Here is a 23,719-nt window from a genome sequence, read left to right on the forward strand (position 1 = left end):
CCCATGGCTGTGTCCTGCTCCCAAACCTTCCCACCAAAATTCCCCCCTTCTGTTTATTATCACTCACATCATAAGGGAGGGACAGCACCCTCAACTTGGACTGAATCCTATTTAGCCTTGGACTGATCCCACGTAACCCACCCTGCAGTTTAAGCTGGGCAGGGAGCAGCCAGGATTTATCAGTGAGTCCCTACTCCATCCTTCCCCCTTTCAGACTTTGTGCACCTGGCTGAGTTTCAGTGAACTGAGAGAATTTTTCTCTCCTGAACTGGATTGCAATTGACTGACAGGTTCAAAAACTATTGAAGGTGTGCTGGAAAGCAGATTAATATAGCAAGAACAACTAAAAAGAGAAAAGGTATCTTAAAATAACAAATACCCACAAGTCTGCAGTTACTGGTGCTGAATAACAATGTTTGTATAAGAGCATATGGTCTTAAAATAGCTGAGAATTAATCTAGCTAGAAATTAGACAAAGGCCCTTAGTTATCCTTGATGTTCTTGAACAGCCTTGCTGTAGGAGTGGTGAGAGCAAATCATCTACTCTGCTTTTCAGTGTATTTCATTTATGAATGGGTCTATGCCTGCAGGAAAAAAAAAAAAAAAAGAAAAAAAATTTTTAAGTGTCTGGAAACATGATGACTTTTCTAGGGCTATGTTCCTACCTGCCATCTGTGACCCTTCAAGAAAAAAATGAAGCATCCCAGACTTTTCAAATCTCTAAAAAAACCCCCACAAAACTAGATGTCAGTCTGTTTCCCACATACTTTCCCCCCCCCCAATGATGGCATCTCTTCCCTGGCTGGGGGAATCCTTTTGACATTAGCCAAGGTCTCTGCAGTTTGACCTTTACTGCCCAGATAGGCAGTAAAATTGGATCTCAGAAAAAAATGGCTTTTGCTTTAATCCCAAAATGTTTGCAGGTGGGTGGCTCTGAAGCCATTCTTCTCATGTTTTCAGACAGATTTGCTGTTAAATTAACTGAACAGAAATATGCAAAGAACCTCTCAGCATAGTTAGTCAGTCATCCAAAAATGAGGACAGCAGCCCAGGTACTCAGACTGGCTTGCAGGTCAGTCAGCTGATTATAGGATTTTCTCTTCACAGAGATAAATCTTTTTGCAATGCCAGGACAGCCATATTAACTATGCTGTAAGATCCAACAGGCCCACAGGGGTATTTTACAGCTCCAGATTTGGGCATACATGTTGTCAGATTCTTTGGTGTGCTTGGAAAGGTGGACTTAAGCAAAACTCTATGGATGGGGAGGGATTTGGATTTAGAGCTGAATTAATTCTGTGGGAATTGATCAGATCTTGCAGGCAGCTGCACCCTTCTCTGTTTTATTTCTTCCTATTTAGCTGTGCAATAAGTTTTCTGTGTTTGTGGCATAACCTTGTGTGGACCTTCAGATAGGCTTCCAAGGATGAGGTGCAAAGAGGGATGGAATGGAGGCATACAAATCCCTGGCTTGCGCTGCCCTTTCTCTCTTCCTTGCCTGCCTTACTCTCCCTGTTCTCGGATCGCAGCTGGGGTCAGTAGCCGGCAGGGTTGATGAAGCTTTCCCGTTGTTCGGCAGCCCGTTGCCCCACGGCAGCCACGAACCGGGCCGGGCTCAGCTGTGTCGCAGGCGCCCAGGGGCAGCTGCTCTCCAGAGACCTGCTCTGGCCACTGAAGGCCACCTGTGCCTGCCTGCCCACGGGCACGGCTGAGCTCCTGCCCAGCGCCCACGGCTGATGAATTCACCCTGCTTGTACACTTGCAGCTGGAGAGGGTCCTGTGGGCTCAGCCAGGATCCCAGGAATCCTGACAGTGCAGGTGGAGCGACAAAGCCCCTGGCCACAACACACGTAAAACGCCCAATGCCCCCTACCCCCTCCAGGGAAGCGATGGCCCCCCAGGCAGGGGCTTCTAAGAGGGGGTGGAGAAGGATCTCTGGAGGCACTGTGGGGTTCCACTCAACGACAGCCTGCAAGACACTCGGGCCCCAGGGGCCGAGGGGGAGCATCGGATGCTGTGAGCGTGTTGTTCTCCATTCGCAGGCACGCGCTGAAGGGAGCGTCGCAGAGCAGCTGCGGCTGTTAGAGCTCTCCTGCCAGCTCCACTCCTCCCGATGCCATTCCTACCTCCAGGATTTTTCCCTGACTCGCAGCATCACCATCCAAAAGTCTCCCTGGAGGAAGGTATCTGCTTGCTGGTTTGTCTCTTTATCCTTTGCCGCGGGAGAAGGGAGGAAAAAAGCCATAAGCAATCAACTCCTTTGCTTTCCTCCCCCTTTTATATTTCCCCCCTCCTGCTCTCTTCCTTCCGTCAAGGGGGGGTGAAATCCCCGTCTGGAAGGAGCTTTTCAAGGTCCATGCATGGCTGGCAGCAAATTGGAAGAGGTGAGCAGCCGAGAGAAGATGTGAGAGCTGGAAGGGCCGTGCCGTGGGAGTGGTCCTTGCTTTGTGTGCAAGTGAGGCAGTGAATGTGCAGCCTCCCACTCTGGGTGCATCTTTTTTTGGATGCTGTGTAGTTCCCTGTGTGAAATGCTTTTTTGGCTAAAAGAAGAAGAGATGTCACATCAGGAGCTCACCCAGCGACTGACTACAGTTATCACCCATGTGGGTAAGGCATCTTTATTTTTCTTCTTACTACATTTGTGTGGATTCGGGGGCCCTGTTCCCCCAGGAGGTGCTGCTGCCTTTGTGTGACAATATCTCACCTGTGCGTGAAATAGGAGCCGTCAGCAGACTGCGAATCCCTGGCTTTGGCCAATTACACAGCCTTTTATTGCTGGTTTGTTTTTCAAGCATGTTTTCTCTGAAAAGCAGAAACAGTAAGAGCAGCGTGTCCTACCTGTGAAGTGATCTGTGTAAAATACCCGAGCACAGTTCTGCAGGGAGGTGGTGGAGAAAAGGGGGTGTGGGAGGATGCTGGAGCAACGGCAGCGCTAATGTGCTGTGCATTTGCTTGTGATACTGGAATAGCAGCCCATTCTCAGAGAATCTTTTCATGGCCTTTGCTGTTTCAGGATTTCTGGAAGGTGCCAGGACAGGGACAGGATCTCAAAAGCTTTTCTCTCTGTCAGGCTTGATTTTACTGTTTCTGGCATTCAAATGCCAGTGAATACAGGTGAGGCCCTATGCTTTGCACTGACATCTTTATGCATCTGAGCTGGATACCCACCTGCTGGCACTGGGGACTGCACAACCAGGAACTGAGGAACCTGAAACTAGCAAGACAGTAGGACATGCTGGTGACTAAAATATCAGCTGAGAAAAGCTTTTGTGACCCTTTTTGTTACCTGCAGTTGAGTTAAAGCAGATTGCAGCTGTGTTGCATCACATAAAGAGAACATTTTTTGTTGAATTGCATAGAAGCAAATTTTATAGTTGTCAATGTTTTCAATGGATTGTGTGCTGTGAATGCCAAAGATGTTGTACAAGTTTCTGAAATGCCTTTGTCACTGGCTTTGTATAATTTGTATGTGAAACAGAGTGTGACCAAAATTTGGCTTTTAGAGAATACATAAGTAAGATTTTAGACCAACATTATTCTTTGGTTTGATATATGCTATGGCAGCTGAACTAAGTTTAATAGAGCACATGCAATCAGTATCTTGCTTAAAGAAATAGCATAAAAGCAGATTTAAAGTCAATAGAATATTTAAGACCAGGCCCATCTTTGCAAAATCTTTTCCAGGATAACCTCAGCAGGAACTTGGTATGGGAGAGAGTATGATTGCCAGGAGAGCTTGCAGCAGCAGGCTCTTTGACCCAGTAATGCCAACATGAATTGCTTTGCAATTGTGCAAATTCAGATTGACATGAAATCATATGAATTCACATTTTTTAAATGAAGATTTGGAATTCAATATGAGGCATATTCCTTTATTCATTTATTTTTAAGAGTATTTCAGAAGAGCCAAAAAGATTTTTATGTCATCTGGTTTTCTTGTTAAAGTCAATGCAGGTCCCCATCATCCATTTTGAGGACTCTGCTTGATATCAGAAGGGATTGGTTAGAGGTAACATAGCATTATGTTACCTACTGTGTAATATACTGTTATCTAATAGGAAGTCATTCTGGACACTAGAAATGTTGATGAACCTTTCGCCTGTTCTCTGCTAAATTCAAGAGAGGTTTCTGGGTCATGAGGCTGATGCTAGAGAGTCTTATTGGTTTCCTGGAGGTCAACCAGCAGGCCAGTCCTCGGGAGAGAAGCAAAGGTCTCAGATCTTGGTGTTTTTTCCATTCCACACTGAGGCAAGAGCTTAGATGATCAACTTCTATCAGGGAAGGATAATCTCACCATTTCCCCAGCCATTTGAAAACTACAAATCAGACCCTGCTTGAGGAGTCTGCCTACCTTTTTGTAGGCAGAGTTCATTTTTTATTGAATCATGTAAGTGGCAAAAACAGTTGTGCAAAAATGGAAGAAAGTCACATTTAAACATTTGTTACTGGCTGAAGGAAGAACATTTCTTCCGAACTCATGATGATGATGCACCATGTTTATGAATCACATGTTGTAACATGGGTGCCTAGCTGAATCAGCAGTAGCTTATTGGAAGAATAATTCCTGTGAAGCTGCAGGGGCCTCTTGTATGTTCATTGGAAATCTTTACAGCTCAAACAAGTGAAAGGGCTCTCAGCCTCAGCAAACTGAGGGGATTCTTGGCTATTTATAGTGTTTACTATTTTTACAACTCTCACCCTCTTATTGCCACTTGGACTGGTGGGATTCAAACTCTCTAGAATATAGCCAGCTCTTGGTTGGGAGCACAGCTTCCAACTCACCCAAGAGCAGGAGGGAAGAAATTTATTCACAAAATTTGCAAAATGCCAGAAAATAACATTATGGGAATGTTAAAAAGAAAGACCTTTACATTTTCAATAAAACTTTTATGGGATCGTTTTGGTCTGTGTGAAGTAATGACACACCATTTTATTTTTAATGTGTCAATAAGAATGTCACATAGCTAATTGCCTGGGGCTCAACTTATCTGTCCTGGGCAAAAGCTTTCATCCCTCATTAGCTGACTCATGTTGTGTTACACAGTTCATGTGCTAGCAAAAAAACTTCTTATCCTGCTACAGACTTCATACATAGAGTACCTGCCTCACCTGGGTCAAAATCAGAGCTTGGAAGGTATTTTTCTGCTCCATGGTAGCTCTCTTAACTTGGTACTTTTCTAGTACCAACCTGCACGATAGTACATCTTCAAGCAGTGTAAAACAACATAGGACCAAATTAGATTTCTTAAATAGCCCCGTGCTTCCTCAGCTTCCCTGGGATTATTCCTGGCTGTCCTGGTGTGGGTGAAGTAATGGGGCCACCACAGGTGCCTAGGACAGGAGGAGTTTGTGAATACTAGCAGGCTTTCTGCTTACTATCTGAGATTTAGCAGCAACACTACCCAATCTTGTTACCAAAACTGCGTCAAGAGTCTTTTTTAAATTTACCCTACTTTCATTGAACTTGTTTGTTGGGAGGTGTTGGGGAAACACACATCAATTTTGGAAAAAGTGTGTCCTTTGGGTAGGTGGGCAAGTGGCAGCTCTTGTGTGGTGGGGAGGGAAGAGCTTTGCAGGGTGACATGCCTGGTGCTGACGGCAGGATTGTTTGCCTGTGGGAACACGTACAGCTCTTCCAGCCTGCAAAGCCCACAGGAATACGCTTTTGTGCTCTCACTACCCACCCACACTTGGCAGTTGGCCCCCAGAAGTCTGATTCCAGCTTTGCTTTGTGTGGGCAACGTTCTGGGCACAGTTGTGCACACAAGCACCTCCACCCAGTGCCCCATTTTCTGCAGATTTTTTCCTTAAAATGATTTTATGATAGGATGGAGCTGCCAGAACCAATGTGAGCTGTCTCAAAAGGCCAGCAGCCTGGCTTCTCTCTTGCCAATAAGGAATTCCACACCATGCGGGAGATGGGGTTTTGTTAGAGGCTCCCCTTAATTCTCAATGAAGTTGAGAAGAGCTCCTCCCCTTCAAATGTTAACTGGACCCAGATGAGCTGACTGTGAGTGTCCCTGGTAGGAGAGGCACTGATGTGAATTTGCAGAAAGCACTACATTGCACAAATGTTGCATACAAGAAATAACCCCAAACGTTTATGTCAGCTTTCATCTGATTTTATGCACTCCTATTTTCCCAGTCTCACATTTTATGAAGAAAACAAACAAAAAGGAATTTAAGCAACTTGATGGAAATCAAAAGGAAAGTCAGTGACTGAACTTAGTTTAGGATTCACATCTCTGGACTTAAAGTTCCTATGTTAACCATGGTATGTCAATTCCTATCACTCTTGGCTTAACAATCAGAGCTGAGGAACGGTGTAAAAAAACGGTGTGTGTGAAGAGAAACTGTGTTATAATTTGGGACAGGAAGTAAAGGATGGTACTGCATCTACCTGACTGTGTGAGAGGAATTTAGGTCAACAGAATGGAATAACCCGAGTTGGCACTTGTCCGAGGCTAGTGGCTAAGCATCACAAATCACGGAATCTGCTTTATGCTACAAAGCCACAAATAATCTAATATGTCACAGCTGGACAGACAATTGCAATATTTCTGATATGTGTCTGTAGGCATCAAGGACACAAAAAAGGGATATTTTAAGAAATTAACTTTTGAGATACTGTATCAAATAGGCCCTCTGCTACTCCTATGCAAAGGCTTAAATCAAATCAAATTCCTTTGCAACATAAAATTCTTGCCTTTGTTTTAGAGCATTCATGCATTTCAGGAACTCTTTTTGAACCACAGATTTTGTGTCACTGTCCTACTTTGGATTTCTGGTGCACAGCAAGGGAAAACTGGTCTTGCCATTGGCTGCAGCACACCAGATTTCCTTACCCAAAATAATATACAGCCCTGGGAGGGGCATCTATCACTGCATTCCCAATGAAATATGACAATAGATAACTGCAGAAATGGGTTTGCTAAATTTACTTGGAATCTCATGCTTATGAGAAATGGTAGGTTGAAGTTTCCATATCAACCTACTTCTATAAAAAAAATTGAGCTTTGATCATGTTATCTGCACCTTTATCTCTGTACCCCAGTAAGGCTTTTGAACTGTTGGCCAATTTTTACCAAACTTGGTGAAGTGACAAAGGTCAAAAATATTGAATTCATGCCAAAAAAAAATATATATAAATAGTATCTGAAGAAAAAGAGGAAAATGGTGAAGACAAGGGAAATAAGCTCATTCTACTAGACCTCAGAGATTCCACGTGGGAGGGTGGAATGTGGGAAAGGAGAGATAATAGTAATTTATCTTTTTTAGTTTCACAGCTTAAAAAAGCTACTTGTTTACTTTTTTGTTCCTAGATTGTGGTTATTAATTTTATCCCATTCTATATGGCCTATTCTGTGCAGCTGTTTCACTGGAAACCATTTAGTGAGGAACTGTTTAAAAGTATTTTGTTAATGTTGCAAATCTTGTATCTATAAAAAGTGGAAACTAAGCTCTCACAGAAATCCATGAAAAATGTGCAGATGTGCCTGGTGTATTTTCCAAGATGTAGAATGTTGCAAGTACCACAGACTTGTTTAAAGCCCACATTCTAACCTGGTTTGCAGAGACATTATCAGAAATAATGATTATAAGAAACTGCTGTTAGTTTGGATCCAGAATATTAGTTTGTCTCAAGACAAAATATTTATGGAATAGTTTGGCCTCGTGTTCAGGAAAAGAGAGGTTACTAAAGAGCTTCCCAGAAACAGTAGCATGCATTAAGGCTGCTTCAGTTTCAGGAGAGAAACGTTCCTCTTCTACATTCCATCTTTTACTTTAGGTGAATACTTTATCATATGGGATGTGATCCTGGCATCCTTGACAGAATTTAAGAAAAACCTTGCAATATCCAGGTGTTATACTATTGCTAATTTTTTCAGAGCAGTGTGCCCTAAGATAGCCCCACAGAACTGAAAGGCTGCTTACAGCCCTGTTTCCTCATTTATTGATATCCTCCCAGAAACTGGCTGTTACACCCTGAGCTTTCATTCTCATGCCAGTAAGAGACCAGGATGTTGGGGAGAAAAGGGAATAGGAGTAGCTATCCACCATCTGCTTGCTGCAAGGTTTTCACACTTTCTACTTACGCATGTTGTGATGGCAACTGTTGGAGACAGGGAACTAGGCTGGATGGAACTGAGGTGTGATCCAATCTGTCAATCTCTAAGTCACTGTCTCTTTCAAAAGCCTCCGCATTGCTGCTGTTAAATCTGATGCTACAGCAGTCTCCCTCTGTCCTTTGTTTTCTAATCTTCCTCAGTAATGACTTGTAGGTGTTTGTGTGTTGGCATGGAGGAGTGTTTAACACATGAGGAAATTAGTAAAGGAAAGTCAGGTGGCGGGATCCAAGTTTAGCTGTTAGTGGTGATGCCTATGGTCTCTTCAATACCTGTGCTTGCCAGACACCAGGTCCTGTACATCCTTAGAAGCTCTACTGGCTTCTGCAGTTAATTCCTTAGTGCCTGGAAAATAGTTGGGACTCAAATGAGTTATTCCAGGATACATGCATCAGCCAAAAGGAAGTCTGTCTGTTTGCTGTTTGGGTCAGCTCTTCTCATTATTTTCCTGATGCCTCCTATATTTCAGGACTGTTTTTCAGAGAGTGTTAGCCCTCTATTGGCAGTTTTAGTGGAGCAGAAAGCAGAAATCTTGACTTCCAGAGCAGGCTCTTGCTAACTCTATATGATAGTCTTTTGTTGGGTCCTGGAAGCTTTTTTTGGGCACATTTTTATTTTTGGGGGTAGGGAGAGTGTTGTCTATCAAATACCATTTTTTTTTAAAGAATGAGGTAGCTTAGGTCAAAAGCAAGGGTAAAAATGACAGCAGCATTCAATAAGTTAGTCAGACTGTGGGTCTTCCCAGTCTGCTCTTAAGCACTCCAGGCAGGGCAAGCCTGAAAGGAGGAAATGGGAAGAATCTCCAAGGTGAAGCAAGTGCAGAAAGTTTCTTCCTGTGTGAGGTCTCTGAGTCAGGCACAATGAGAGATGCTGGTGCTGGCAGAAGTCATTACTGGCTAACAAGCCAGGCAGTAGTGACCATTCCTCATTGCTAAGGCCTAAGCTTAAAGAGCAAATAGGACCAAAAGGAGGCAGAGAGGAGCCTCTATCTGCTCCTATCTCTATGGCAGAAGGGAGCTCAGATGGCCTCACAGGAAATTAAACTAAGCTGACATATATCACATTGCCTGGTAGCTCGTTAAATACCTTTTTCCACTTCTTGCCTCATCTTTTATTTAATTCATTTTTCTCACCTTCCATATGGTGCCTGAATCAAAGAGTTCGAGAGGACATTTCCCTGAGGGAAACATGATCAGGATTTGGGAAGGTACTTGCAGCACCAGGTCATCTCAGTGAATAGAAAATAGTCTACTGCTCTTTTCCCCCTTCTGTACTGCTTTTGAGGCCTCTTTTACCCCAAGGCTGGACTTTCTCTTTGATCTAGGATGAACTCTGAATGGGGCCCAGGTGACTGCTAAAATAACTTTGACAGCACAGTGTTTGGTACATGATACTAGCCTTGTCTGTATATTTTCTCCTGTTCTTCAGAGCTGGGCTTGTGTTCAAGTGTTTGGGAGAAAAGAAACCATACATGTTTTGTATTAATGCTGTGCTTTAGCCTGCTGGCCAGCTTCTAGTATCTCCCTTTAGAGTTCAGCACAGTAACATCTGGATTTCCACAGGTGGTCAGGGCATCAATGACTGGGAGAAATCTAAGTTATCTGCAAAGCTGCCTGATCCTGCTCATGTGAGAAAGTGCTGGAGAATGATGTCAAAGAGATAACATGGCACATGGATCATTGCTAATCAGTGAGTCACACTAACCTGTGCAGCAGATGCTGCCAGAACTGAATCCAAGGAACAGAAGGGAGACAGGGTGAAGAAACAGCCAACTCTTACATGCATAGAGAGAAAAACATCAGTTGTAAATACCTTAAGTAGTCTGTAAGTCATGGCATGGAAGGAGGTACTGCTTAGGGAGCAGGAATATTGCAAAGAGGTCTTGAGTTTAATGAAGCAAAGGACAGCAGGCTCCACTTTGGCATGGAGACAGATATGTGGGGAACAAATGGGTTGAGATCACAGTATCTTCAATCTCCACTGTCATGTAAGCACAACACAGATAGCATCTGTAAGTCCAAAAGCATAACTGCCTCTGAGGAATGATTGAGCTCATGTACTGGAGGAGGGCCATGTCCAGCATGTGAATTCAGGCTGGTAAAGTCTGAAGCAAAGCAACAGCACTCATTCAAAGGTGAAATACATTACATTTATATGCACCTACCTCTTGTGTTTTGCAGTGCAGCATTGCAGAAGGCTGGTGCCTTTTCAGCAGAGGCCTGCACATAATACTGCATTAATGAATTATTCTGAGTATAATTCTGCATTCATCCTGTTTTGTTATTAGAATATTTCCTGCAGTATAGTAGGGAATGAAGCCCTGAACTCAGACAATCATAAATTTCCATGAAGTGTAGGATATAGTTTACAAAGCTGCTGTGTTCTGTCTCCATCTTTTCTAGCCATTGCAGGGACCTGACAGTACAGTACAATATCCCCCAAAAAATGGCCAGAGGAAAGACAGGGTACCAGGATCAGTAATTTATGCTGTCATGAAATGATTGCTTTTTGTTTGCCAGAACAACACACACAATTCCCCACACCAGCACATACATGCTCAAAACCAGCTTTGCCCCTGCTGTGTGTTGCATTTGGAGTATTCTTGAGAATGCATTGTTCCAAAATCGCTGCTGTCATGACCTTTGAGTCCCGAATCTTTTAGGCAATCAGAAACCAAACAAGCACAGCCAAAGCACTGAGTGTCCATGCCTTTATGGAGATGCAACTCATTTCTGTATCATTAATTTGCCTGTCTCAAAGGTGGATTGTGGCCATGATCTCGTAGTAGCTCTCCTGCTCTTAGCACACAGGGGCTTGTTTGTCCCTTCAAGGCAGCCAGTCCAGCCCTCTCTTGTATCTGCAAAGCTTCCCTGATTCCAGAGGTAAATGACTGCAACATAGGTGGAGTTCTCTGAGGATTCAGTTGCACTAAGTGCAGGACTATTACAGTGAATACAAATATGACTGTATGGAAGGTAAACAGAGGCACAAAGGTCCTCTTTGGAATGTTAGTCCAATGCTATTTTGATTTTAAAGTCACTGTTTCCTGACCTGGGTTACTCAAGCATGGGTGTAAAGGTGAAATTTCTGCAGAAGCCAAAATCCTTTGAAACATTGCAAAGAGGTGATGGGAAATGATCTGTCATCGATATTACAACAAAGTGGCTCTGATCCAGAAAGGTGCAAAGAGCTCTTTATTTCTTAGCATGGACTTAGCACTCCATAGGACCAGATATTTTTGTCTGAGTGCACTCAGCTATAGCTGACCCAGCTGTAGCCCCTGCTGCAAATAGGTATAAGAGGCAGCACAGAGTTAGCACCTACTGTCAGCATTGTCCTGGGTTCATATGGGGATCCTGAGTTAGTTTGTCAGAGCTCAAGAAAAGCCAGGCTGAGAGGATCTGGATTCAGATTCCCCACATACGTGAGTGCAACCTGTAATCTCTGCTTCCAGTTATCTCCATCTGTGTCTCAAAGATCTTGGATGGAAACCAGCAGCTCTTATCTTGAGACTGTTTATGCACCCACCCGTATCACCTAATGTGTGAGCACCCCAATAGTACTACAGTTGGGCTGTCATAGTATCAATACATATATTAACACCATAAGTTACAGAATTCATGTGAGGAAGGCTGGATCTGCCACTTGCACAGTGCAGACTGTTGCCCAGGGCAACGAGATATGAGGGGCTGCAAACCATTTAGCTCTTGCTTCCTCTGCATGACCACGAGCTGTGTGATTTCCAGTTTCCCTTGGGCAATGAATTGTCTACAGCTGGCCCCGAATACAAGAGCAGTTATCTGCTCTTCAGAGACATAAATACAAGACAAACAATGCGGATGTACAGCATTGTGGCTGCCTGGCAACAGCTGCTGATAGGATCTGACTCTCCTCTTACATGCCTTGAGCTCCAGAGATTTTGTAGGAGTTACTCACATTTTACACTGAAAAACCACTTCAGGTTCAATGTGAAGAGGTGAAGAAAATCTAAAATCAGAGAGGCTGTCTTTCAGTATTTCAGGAGAGAGACTTTTGCCTTTAAATTCTAACACCTGTAAGAATTTTAGGTATAATAGGTAGGGAATTAGCCCACAGTTACTGGTATCTCCAAATTATTGTTACCGCAATACCTCCAGTTTAATTATAACTTTCCAAGGATGTGCACATGCTGACAGACAGGTATTGAAGAAAGAACTGCAGCAAACACATGCAGCTCTAGTAGCAATGATAAATAGAAATTAGATTATTTGGATGTGAGAAGTTTGAATATGCTGCCTGTTAATCATATATGTTACAACTTTAACATTTCAAACGCATTTTTGTCTGGCATGGATTTCATATTCTCACCAAATTGCTGTGGCTTGGATTACTATCAGGAGAGTTTGCTTCTCGTTTTCAATCAATAATCCTTCACCTAACAAAGCATGACTATAAATATTTTCCCCCATGAGTCTGAAGTTCACTGTTATCCATTACACTATGGTTCAGAGGTCTCTGAAGCCATGGCTTAATATTTGAACAGATCAATATTGGTGTTTGCAGCATAAAAGCCAAAGCTGATGACATACATAGGAGCCATACTATTGATCTTGCAATATCCAGAGAAAAGGTTATTTCAAACTGAAATAGCTGTGGCCTTAGCATGACCCTGAGCTGTAAGCAGGTGCATAACTGATCAGAGAGCTCCTGGCAATTACATACCAGTTGTTGGTGCAGGAAGGTTCCTGGGAAAACCAGATTAATCCTTGTTATGGTGATCAGCTTATTCTGTGAAAACAGACTTCCTATTTTTTTAAATGAGAGATTCTAAACTACTCTCACAATTTTATCTGTCTCAGATATTTGTGCTGTTATCTGTGTCTAGCATCTCTTCCCCTTCCACATTGATGAAACCAAAAGAGGCTTCACAGCTGGCTTTGAAGTCACTGTCCAGTTTGAGGTAAACTTTTTATTAATTTTTGTTGATAGCTCATAAAATCCATCTTCCCTGTTTTGTTCTCAGCTAGGGGAGAATGCAGTTTCAGCAATGTGCAATTGTCATTTTGGATCATGCTGAATTACATGCTGGCTATACAGAGCCTTGTGCATCTTTTTATCTTGAATGGGAGCAGAGATCTGGCAGCAAGTGCCCTGTGAGGAGCAGAACTGGTTGAACAGAGCAAAGAGGAGCTTGTCAGTGATATTTTGTGCCCGTTCTACCCCGATATCAGCAACAGCAGCTCTGTACAGGCCACACACTGCCAGCCTCACTCACCGCTTCAGAGCTGAGATATGTCACCACCGTGCGAGGTTTTCCCAGTTCAGAAATGGGAAGGAGAAATGAAACACAAGCAGTCATCTCCTGAATCCTCTTTCCAAGCAGGATAGGGGAGCAAGGTTGCTGCCTGGGGAAGGACGTGTGTTGGTCTCAGGAAGAAGCTGTGCCCCAGCAGCCTCCTCCGCCGCGGGGGAAAGGGCAGCAGAGGGCACAGCAGCACGGTTTGACGCTGCAGTTTCCACTGCCCCAGACCCTCAAGGATAGGGCCAGACCCTTCTCGGATCAGGGCAGAGGAGCCTCTCTTTGTAGCCCCTTTTCCATGTAATCCGATGGCACTGCCGGCTTTGGTACCAGGAGCTGCTCTCCGTTGCTGGAGAGATGCAGGCGCTCCCAGCGCCGCCGGTTTGCGGAGGAGCCGCTGGAGGGCGCGGGATGGGAGACCCGCTCCGACCCAAGGGAGAACCGCTCCGACCCAAGGGGACCCTCTCCAGCCCAAGGGGACCCGCTCCGGTCCAAAGGGGGACCCGCTCCGACCCAAGCCCCACAGAACCGGCGCATTTTCCCTCTCCTACGGCAGCAGCATCAGTATGCAAAGTACCGACAGCACTAATTAGGAGAGAACAGAGGTCACTAGAGATAAACAGCGAGATGGGGGGTAAACCTTTGCAAATGGGGTACCCAAGTTCTTTATTTAATCTTTCATCCAAAGTGGGTTATACTATAGGAGGACATCACTTGACTACACGAGAGCTCTTTTTGATCTTTTTAGGAACAATAGTTTTAAGTTTCACATTAAATCCATTTTCCTATTTAGGAGTAAACACATCTGTTTACTTTAATCTGTAAAAAATATAGGAAAACCTAATCTTATAACAGCTTCTCTATCAGCAAATATGAGAATCTGTTGTGATTTTGATAACTTGATTAAACACTACAAAAGTTATTAAACATCTGTCAGCAAATATAAAGCTAGAAATACACCTTGCAGAAAAATAAGACTGGCATTAGTATGTTCATTCTCACTTCACAGTGAGAATTTTAGGACAGAGCTGTCCTAAAATACTTGAGTAAAGATGGAGACATTCAAATGATATATCAGGTCTAAATTAATCAAACAAGTCTAAACTGCAGGTCAAGAACAGCAGAGAAACCACCTGAAAACAGCATCACCCACAGCATAAGGGAAAGGGAGTGGGGACCCTCCTAAATGCAGTAGCTGAAGCATTGGGTAGAGAGTGTGTTGGTCGAAGCCTCAGGTCAGAATGCTCTGGCAGTTCAGGCTGACTGGTGTACTCAGGGCCCTGACTCCATCCTGCTGCCAAATGCAAAATATTTTCTCAATAGAGCACAAATGCTCTAAAATACCTGGCATGTCCACTGCCAGTGCTGATATTTGGAATCAATCACTGATTTTAAAACTCCTTGTTAGCATTTTGTTTTTATTTTACCTAATTAGTTCGTTCTTAGCAGTTTCAGTTCAGCAGCCTTCACTATGAGACCTGCTGACCCTGAATGTGTGCATAGTAGTAATTAGACTGATACAGATAGTGCTGCAAAATCTTCATGAGCAGAACCCTATTTTAAATTCAATGTTGGAAAGATGGGGATATCTACAAAATATATAAAACAACACTTAGAAATCCTCTATGTGCCATGCTTAAGGCTACAACCAAGAAAGGGGTATTCCTTAGTATGCTAGTAGATATTTCTTTATTTTCTAGCTTTACTGCAGTAATTGCAATTGATCTTGGACAAACTGTATGTATACCTTGGGATTCAGTTCCCAGCTGAAGAATTTTCTTGTGCTTTGTTATTTGTATTGAGATTTTAAATTTCACTGGTGGGTTCTTACAGTGCTTCTGATACAATTAAAAATATTGGGTTTTTTTAGTTTGTTTTACAAGTGATTGCTATTCTTGAAGTAAGTATATTTAAACAAGAGACAGGAAAATATTGTGTGGAATTATGTGGATTTGTGCTATGAAGGAGCAGCAAAGCAGTGGTTAAAGAGAGGGTGAAATTATTGTTAAGCCAATTCAAAGGGCTCTCAAGCCAGTGGGAGATGTGTGGATATGTGCTTTTAGCACGTTCCTCCCCATTGTTAGGCTTTTGTGGGGCAAAACTTCAGGGGAAATTATTCCTTCCCCCACAAGCTTTCTTCTAATAGCTCTCAGATGCATACTCAAATACATCTAAGCAAAAATATTATTCTTAAACTGTATCTTTTATTGGCAATTAGAAAGGAAATAGTCTATTTCATGAGAGTTACAATTTCTCTGTGGTGCCAGAGTGCTCAGCTGAGAATCACTGGAGAAGTACAAAGCATTATTTAGTGCTACATGCCATGAAGTGAACTTATGCCTACTGGGACTAAGGTCTATAAACGGATGTGGGATTTAGATACATTTTTTTGAGTTAATCTTTGCTGGTCAGCAGAAAGCGTTTGTAATGAGGTTTCCTGACAGACTAAAGAGCAATTTCTTATCTCATCAGAACACTGCACCACTCAGCTTTAGGCAATTTAAGTCCATGGTGGTGTTGAAGTCAAAGCACTGTCCTTATTTCATGTGGGCTAGAGGTCTAACCTTGTGCAGACAGCACTCAGCACCTCCCAGCATGGGAATGCTGCATGTGGGACACTTAAGAGTTGACAGGGAAGGTCACAACATTAGTGGAATGTTGCAGAGAAACCCTTGTGCTTCTTGTAGGAAAAGTTCAGTCAGGTGCAGCTCTATACTCTTTCTACACCCGAAGCTGACTTACAAATGTAAGTCTTCCTTTACTGTGTGGGCATACTTGCCTGTTAATATAGATCTATGAATAATTTTAGTCTTGTTATGAAAGGAAATGAGGCTTTCATGCTCATGCTTTTTCTATCCCAGCTGGCCCTTTTCCATATAATTTTAGCAGCTCTTCCCTGGTTTTGACAAAGGATTGAAACTCTTGGTTTCCTCTAAATTTATCCTATTTACATATTCGAGATTGGGTGCGGTGACAAAACCCAATAATTGCACTGGCTGAGGAGGAAAGGGAGAGGACTGGGGGTGTGGTTGTGTGTGGTAATGTCTTGCCTTGCCGTGCCTGGTGTGTGATGCAGTGCTGCAGGTGGGGAGAGGTGAAGGAAGTGCACACATGGTGCACACTGGTGCACGTGCTAGCAAGTTATCCATACCTTTATTTTCCTGCTTCACACCAGGCTTTGGCGTGACTTGGGAAATCACCCCGTAGATTGTGTCTTTCTAGAACCTAAAATCTGTTACAGCTGATGGCTTAGAGACAAAGCTGGGGTGGGTAAACTGGGCTGGGAATGGTGCAGGGCTTCAGGCTGTGGGTGGTGATGAGGAAGGAACAGCTCTGCAGTGTAATGCACTGAGTGGGACAAATTCCTGTTACCTGGGTGTAGGTGTGTGCAAGCATCCAGCTGCCCTGTGTGGTTGCACTTGTGGAGGCACACAAGACAGTGTTCCAGCCTCTCATTTGCCGGTGCTCAGCACAGAGAAACACCTGTGTGGGCAGGTCCTTCAGGACAGACCTCTGGTTTCTGACAACAGTCCTGGCCTGAGGAAAAAAAGTGTACTTCACAATTGCCTGAGCAGATGGCATAACTCCTCTTTGACTGATTTTTATCCTCAGTTCCCTAGATGAGCACAAACCGTGCCCTGGGGATGTTAAAGGAGTGTGTTTGATGTGTATCTGCTAGCTGAGAGCCCAGTCAGGCAAAGCAATGCCTAGGAAAGTCTCTACAAGAGCTTCTTTTTCCTTGTGGACTACACAGAGTGACTGAGTGAACTTCAGTGCACAGACAGGCGAACAGGAAAAAATCAATAGTCCCTAAGGCCCAATCTCCTACCCCTTGTGGTAACTGATGTTGAGTGCTTGAGAGATGGCAAGAAAACATTGGAAAGGCCTTTACTGTACTTTGTAATGTGAGAAGCTCTTTCTTCCTGTTCAGCTAACATTTGGCATGTGTCCAAAAGCCTGGAGTATCAACAGCCCTTATGATGCTCAAAGATGCTATTTTTATCCCTGTGTCTTTCTGGTCCCCCTTTATGTGTTTCAAGTTATGAATTGCAATAAAAAAAAGCTGTTTCCATCAGGAAATGTGCACAGCTGCTCCTCAGGGAAGGAGGCTGTCCTGGTGGTCTTGGCTGCTCCCACCAGCTGTTCTGCGCTGGAAGATGTCCAGAGGTTCTTTGCAGGGAGGAAAAGGTGAAGGGGGAAAGGAAGAGGAATAGTGCACTGAATCCAGTGCAGTGCTCTGGATGACAGTGGGGGTCAGGGTTACCATGCCCTGGAGGTGACTCTGTGTCAGAGGCAGAATACAGAGAATATTTCCTTCTTATGTCCAGAGTCTGTCCTTTCCAGCTCTCATGGTGCTGCTGGAGGGCTGTAACACAAAGGCTGTACCTGTGCACTGGTGCTGCACTGGTGATACGGTGATACAAGTTGGAGAATGGGGATATGACACGCCTGGTTTTATAGACCACAACCTTCTCTGTGTTACCCAGTGTCTCGCTCATGTGTTTCTTTTTCATTTACTTGTCCCTCAATTTATTCCCATGACTTTAAGTCAAGAACCATTTATGTTTTGGGTAGATTGCTCAGAAAGGCTCTTGGTCTCACTTAGGTTTGTAAGCATTTTCATGATCAAGACTGGAATAACTTTGCATCCAAGCCTAAATCCTGGATCTAGCTACTCTTTACCCCTGTGCCAGATACACATTAGTAACTCTGGGATCTGTTTGTGTATCTTGTCAAGCAGGAAATGCCTTCTGTTCTTGGTGATCTGCTCTTAGTTGCAGAGATCAAGAGAAGCCAGGTAAAATAAACCCTGCAGGTGCAGCAGCAATTTGTGCCCACGGCTTGGTCTGTGAAGATTCTGCTCATCTCCTGATCTCCTGAGAATCTTATCTAATCCAGCAGTGATGTCACTGTCTTGGGGGTTTCTTTTTGTCTGCATTTTTGTTTGTTTGGGATTTTTTTCTTTTTCTTTTTCTTTTTTTTTTAATGCTGGTAATGGTCCTTGAATTACCTTGATGTCTTCACATCTTTGAGATGACAACAAAGTTCTTCGTCTCAGGTTGTCCTTTGATCTTCACTACTCACTCCTGCTTTTGGCAGTTTGTGTGGGAGTTCATGTGCGTCAACAGCGGCAGAATTGTTGTTTCCCTCTGCTGAAGGTGACCAAAAATGTTTTGCTTGTCCGCTAAGAAATCACTTTAAGCAGATCAGTGTAATGAGATTCTGAAGCCATATGGCACCGGAATTAGTGCCTTCTAGTGCAGGAACTGCATGTTGCAATTGCAACAGTGCTGTACACTACAAGGAATTTCAAGAACAGAAATGTTTTTTCCTCTAGTTGTTCCTTTAACTCCTTGGGGTTTAAAACAATGCCTGGGATGTAGCCCTTTATTAAAAAGGAGGGAGAGGAAGTCCTGGTCTGCTTTTTATTAGTTGGGAGAAAATAAATGGAAGTTAATAAAAAAGACTAGTTTCTATTTCCTAGCTGAACACTGGAATGGATGTTACCTGTCACAGCAGCAAGAATGCTCTGAAAAGAAACCTTTGTATCAAACTGCTGAAATGCCTTGTGGCTTATCAGATTCATGATTTGGGAGATGGGAAGGCAGAAGGAACGTTATTAAGGTATATATAAAATGAAAATGTGTTTCAGCATAGCTATCAAAGATTAGTTCAAACATCAGATAAAACATCATGAAATGGAAAATATGAAGCTGGGGTTTCAGGAAAGAAATACAGATTATTTTCTTAGCTTCTGTTTGTATCAGTCTTTATAGTGGCATTGGATTTAGATTACATATTTCTTAGACTGTGGAATACTACATACATAGGTGGGGTGAGCTGCTGGTCTTCATGAATAAGTAGATACATTTTGTTGTTGGATTTTTATGTTTTGTTGTTTCTAAAATGTTGGTGGATAAGAGAGGTAATTTTTTCAGCCTCTTCTACACTAAACTTTCTTAATGGTTCTTACAAGGCTCTGATGGAAAAGCGATGCCTGTTTCCCCTCAATTGCTTTAATAACTGTGTGGGGTAAGTTGCAAACAGTGAGTGTTTTATGGTGTTTTCTAGCTGCCTCATTTACACATGCAGCAGAAGCAGACATCTCTTCCTCCTTCCTCTGACACATAAATGCTATTCCCAAACTCAAATCTTGATTCTTCACAAGAAATTATGTCCCTTGGGCTCAGTATCATTGAAATCCAATGTGTTTGTTGTATGTTTCATGCTTAACAGTGGTACCAACCATCACAGCACTGCTTTTTGAGGCAGAAGCATCTTGTCTCATGAGAAGAGATATGGGGCTTAAACGGATTTAACTGAGCTGACTTTAAATTTGTTGCCATCCTCTGGCCATAGAGTCATGGCAACAAGCACTTTCCAGCAATCATTAATTCCAAGGTGAACTGGTATGTCTAATGAAACTAGGAACTAACTAGTGCAGTTCTGCAGGCTGTTTTGGGTAATGACATCTGAGGGTATCTGGGTCATGGATTGTGGGATGGGTTTTTTCATTATTTATTTTTGTTTTGTGGTTTTATTAAAATTTTATAATTTCTGATGACACTTTCTTACATTTATTTACTTGCTTATTCATTGACAGACCAACCCAGATTATGTTGCTAGGCAATGCTGGCAATTCATGATCAGAAAATATTCTCCTCCTTAGATTTTCCAGACATTTTGCTATGGTTGTTTGGACCAGTGGGGAAGTAATGCCCTTCCATTCTGTGTTATCATGGAGAAGACACAGGGAAGCATGCCTACCATTTTCTGTACCTGTTCCCTGCACTACAACCTTCTGCACACAAAGAGCAGTAACTTGCTTTCAAGCAGACTGGTACTTTTCAGCTAGATTGGAGGAAATTTGTGAATTCCCCATCATCCACACTGTGTGTGTGTTTGGTAACAAGTTACATAAAAGAATTTCTGCAAGGCAGCCCTCACTGCAGCTCCTGTGCAGATACAGCCAGACCAGTACAGAAAAGGTCATTTGTATGGTAGGGAACAGGGCAGCTCTCAGTGCTCCCATGTCAGATTTTCCATGTGTCAGGAGAAGCTAGCCCAGCTTGTGAATGGGACTGCAATAAAACTTACAGTAGAGCAAACAGATTCTTCTGTCCATCCATCCCAGCCCTTGCATCACAGCACTCAGTCCCAGAGGTGACCCTTATGTACCATGCTGCTAAATGTGTAGCAGCTGCAGCCAGCTTATTTTTGGGTCTGGAGCTGGGTGATGGCAGTGGGACCCCAGGCAGCAGAGGTTTGTATTTAGCATTGTAATGGATCAGGCTTTCCTAGGGAAAGACTGGGAAATTATTTTAGATCATTTCCCTGTTGTGTGCTGTGTGGCTACCTGTGCTTCCAAAGCTCACACCTAGGGCAGATTTCTTCTTGCATCCACTTCCAGCAACAAATCTCCCCCTTGGAATGCAGCATGTCACAGATCCTCTTGTTCCTAAGTCATGTGGATACCAGTGGGAAACAGAAAAGATGGCAGACAGAAATCTGTTGCCACAGAGGCTGGATTCTCCATCATTGTTTATCTGTATGTGCAGGGTTGAAGTGCAATTATTCTGTATATGTCAGACATGAACATATTGTCAGAAAAGTATATTTGCCAAAGTAAATCATGTTTGTCCGTGTAAGGAAGGACACCTTGAGCCCCTGTAATGAAAGAAAAGAGGGAGGAAATGTTTAAAGATAAAACTGCAGGGTTGTGTTTCTAGGTTTCTTATCTTATCATGACGGTTTTCTACAAAGTATTTCTGCCTTCTGTGTCACTGCTCTCCCTATCTGTAAAATACTGCTGTGCCCTAGGGATTTCTCTATGGAGGCTCTACTAAATATTTTACAAATTCTAATGAATCAAATTATTCAACAGCACAGTACATCAGTGTTCTCACTTTGCAGGCAGGGGTTTGGCAGAGGCAAAGAGCAGAAGAGTGAGCAACTTCATGCCACATAGCAAATTTGGAGGTTAAGGTAGTAAAATCTTCTACCTTTAAGAGTGGAAATGTCCTTTATAGATTCATTTCATCAAAAGAAGAGCTTCTGAGTTCAGTTCTCAAGTCTGGTAGCTGTTTGACTACATGACCAGTTTGTGTGTGCTGGGTTAGGAAGCTTAAACATCTCTCCCTGTGTGCCTGAGGCAGCAGAGCTGGACAGGGAGAAGCTGCAAGTTTGTGGGATGGGAAAGAAGTGGGGGTGGGTGAGTTGACTTCTGTATATTTCAGCTTACAGGCATTCAATGAGGTCCAGCCAGTTATTCAGTGGCACCATAGGAGGCTTTTTTCTCCTGGACATCTTTGTCCCTTCTAGGTCGTTCTCTGATTTGGATTAATTAACCTTCTGCTTTCCCACTCCACATCTAGGGATCAGCTGTGATCTGAGCAGGCCAGGAGCTGAACAGCACTGGATGTTCTGGCACTATGTAAAGTGCCAACAGGTGTTAGTGACTGAGGCAGAGGAAGGCAAAGGTTCTCAATCTGTGTGTAAGATCCTTGCAGGAAACTCGTTCTGTGCTCAGGTCACTGCAGTTGAGCTCTGGGTGGCAGCTCAGTCCTGATTCATTGGGTTCTCATTATATTCTTTGCACTGTCACCAGTGCTGGCCTTGTGCCTGTTATGCATCTCCTGTGCAGCCTCCTGTCGATCCTAGGGAAAACTCCTTTTGAATTCACTGCATCAGGATTGAGTGCTCTCTACACGCAGGACCCTGAGAACTAGTTTCTCCTTAAGGCTTTCTCTCTAACCAGTGAGTTGTGTTACGGTAATTGTTAAAAGGGAAAAAAAGTCAGCTTGAAGATCCAGCCCCTTCCAAGGGAGATTTCTAAATGGATGTTTTAAATATCGGAGTTTAGTGTCTAACTAATGGATTCAATTTCTTTGTTTAAAAAAATTAGTTTGGGGGTTGCACAGCTACCAGAGCATGTCTGCCAGCAATATTTCCCTTGTCCTCCATTTGCTACTCTGTTCATTTTGATTATCAGATCTTATGAGCAGGGACTGTGCACAGCAGCAGAGGGCTTTTCTGTACAGTTGCAGCCTCCCAGTGCCACTGCCAGACGTGTGAGTAATTGGTTGAGCAGCTCTGCAGAGCAGTCTCCTTACACCGTCCAAGCTGAAATGCTGAAGTAAAAAAAATCATTCTCAGAGATGAGGAATCATAAAATCATAAGCCTGAAAGGGACCAAAATCATGAAGAAAAACCTTTTCTCAGAGAAAAATTCTTTGCCAACATATCTGGCATGCTCATTAAGAGTAATTCTATGATCTTGCAATGTGCTTCTGGGATCTTCTCTCTTCATTGTTGCTTATAAGACAGCTTTAAATTAATGATAAGGAAGCCATTCAGGGCATGGGCTGTGCTGAGGTTCACAGCTTTCATTCTGAATGAGAGATTAAAGTAAACTGATATTGAAAGCAAGGAGGGAGAAACGAATACAGTCAGTAAGCCTATAAAAGTCTTAGCCAATTGCAATGGTGAACATCCTGCTGGAGAGGGTGACCTTGAATGAACTAAGTGGGATAAAGTCACCAGGCTGGACTGACAGCTGAAGAATCAGGCTGGATTCCAGCAAACAGAGAGCAGATTCCTGACAAGAGTCTCCTGAGCTGTGGCAATGGCTTCTCGGTGTCGGAAATGTGGACAACAGGTACCCAGGAATCTGCCTTTCACTGCTGTCCGGATAACAGAAGGAGAAATGAAATCTTATCATGATTTTATAGGAGGATGCATTAGACTGGAGCGCATGGCAAAGAAAGGTACGTGCAGCATCTTTAAACAAAATAGCTTCTTCTCATAGTGGTAGTTGCATTGCATCCCCAGGCAAGTTGCAAAAAGAGATTATATTCTTAATGCTTTCTCTGAGGAGTCTGTGATAATTAAAGGCAACTGACTGGATTTGGGTGTTAACTCAGGTGTTACTGTAGCATTTGACTCGGCTGTATATTTCTGGGATATTTGCAGTGATTTGACCTAAAAGAGTTTAAAAATGAATGTTAGACTCATTCTGAATAAATATTTATTTCATTCGGGTGCTAGACCAAATGAGTTTTCTGTATATGTCAGGAGAAGGTATCTGTTGTGCATGGAAAATACTTTAAAAAAATAAATGTAAAGAGCTGGTGCAGTGGGTGACATGACCCACTGAGCCTGTCACCCTGTGTTCCTAAATTGCATTGTGAAGGCCAATATCTTCCTCTCTGTAAAGATTCTGGTTTCACTGTATTCAGAAAGTTGCACAACGGAGCTTTTTGTGCTCTGTGTGAGTCAGCCCAGGTACAGGAGAGTATTCCAGTCTCAGGGGGTT

At 43.2% G+C, this 23,719-nt stretch overlaps 1 protein-coding gene across 6 annotated transcripts in view; it reads left to right on the forward strand.

The window, feature by feature from the left end:
• Nucleotides 1–2,040: 2,040 nt before the first annotated feature.
• The window catches only part of MCF2L2 (MCF.2 cell line derived transforming sequence-like 2), a 159,684-nt gene continuing 138,005 nt past the window's right edge, over nucleotides 2,041–23,719 (forward strand). For 2 of the 6 annotated variants that reach the window (XM_088170464.1, XM_088170465.1), the window contains exon 1: nucleotides 22,476–23,171. In XM_088170464.1, coding sequence (XP_088026590.1) covers nucleotides 23,030–23,171 — 142 coding nt within the window. In that variant the 5' untranslated portion in view covers nucleotides 22,476–23,029. Of the gene's footprint in view, nucleotides 2,608–22,471; nucleotides 23,172–23,719 lie in introns of those variants that run through there. The other 4 variants (XM_088170466.1, XM_088170467.1, XM_088170470.1 and 1 more) reach the window with 4 other exon arrangements.

Source organism: Sturnus vulgaris, chromosome 10 (assembly GCF_052056855.1).
Source record: "Sturnus vulgaris isolate bStuVul1 chromosome 10, bStuVul1.hap1, whole genome shotgun sequence".
Lineage (NCBI taxonomy): Eukaryota > Metazoa > Chordata > Aves > Passeriformes > Sturnidae > Sturnus > Sturnus vulgaris.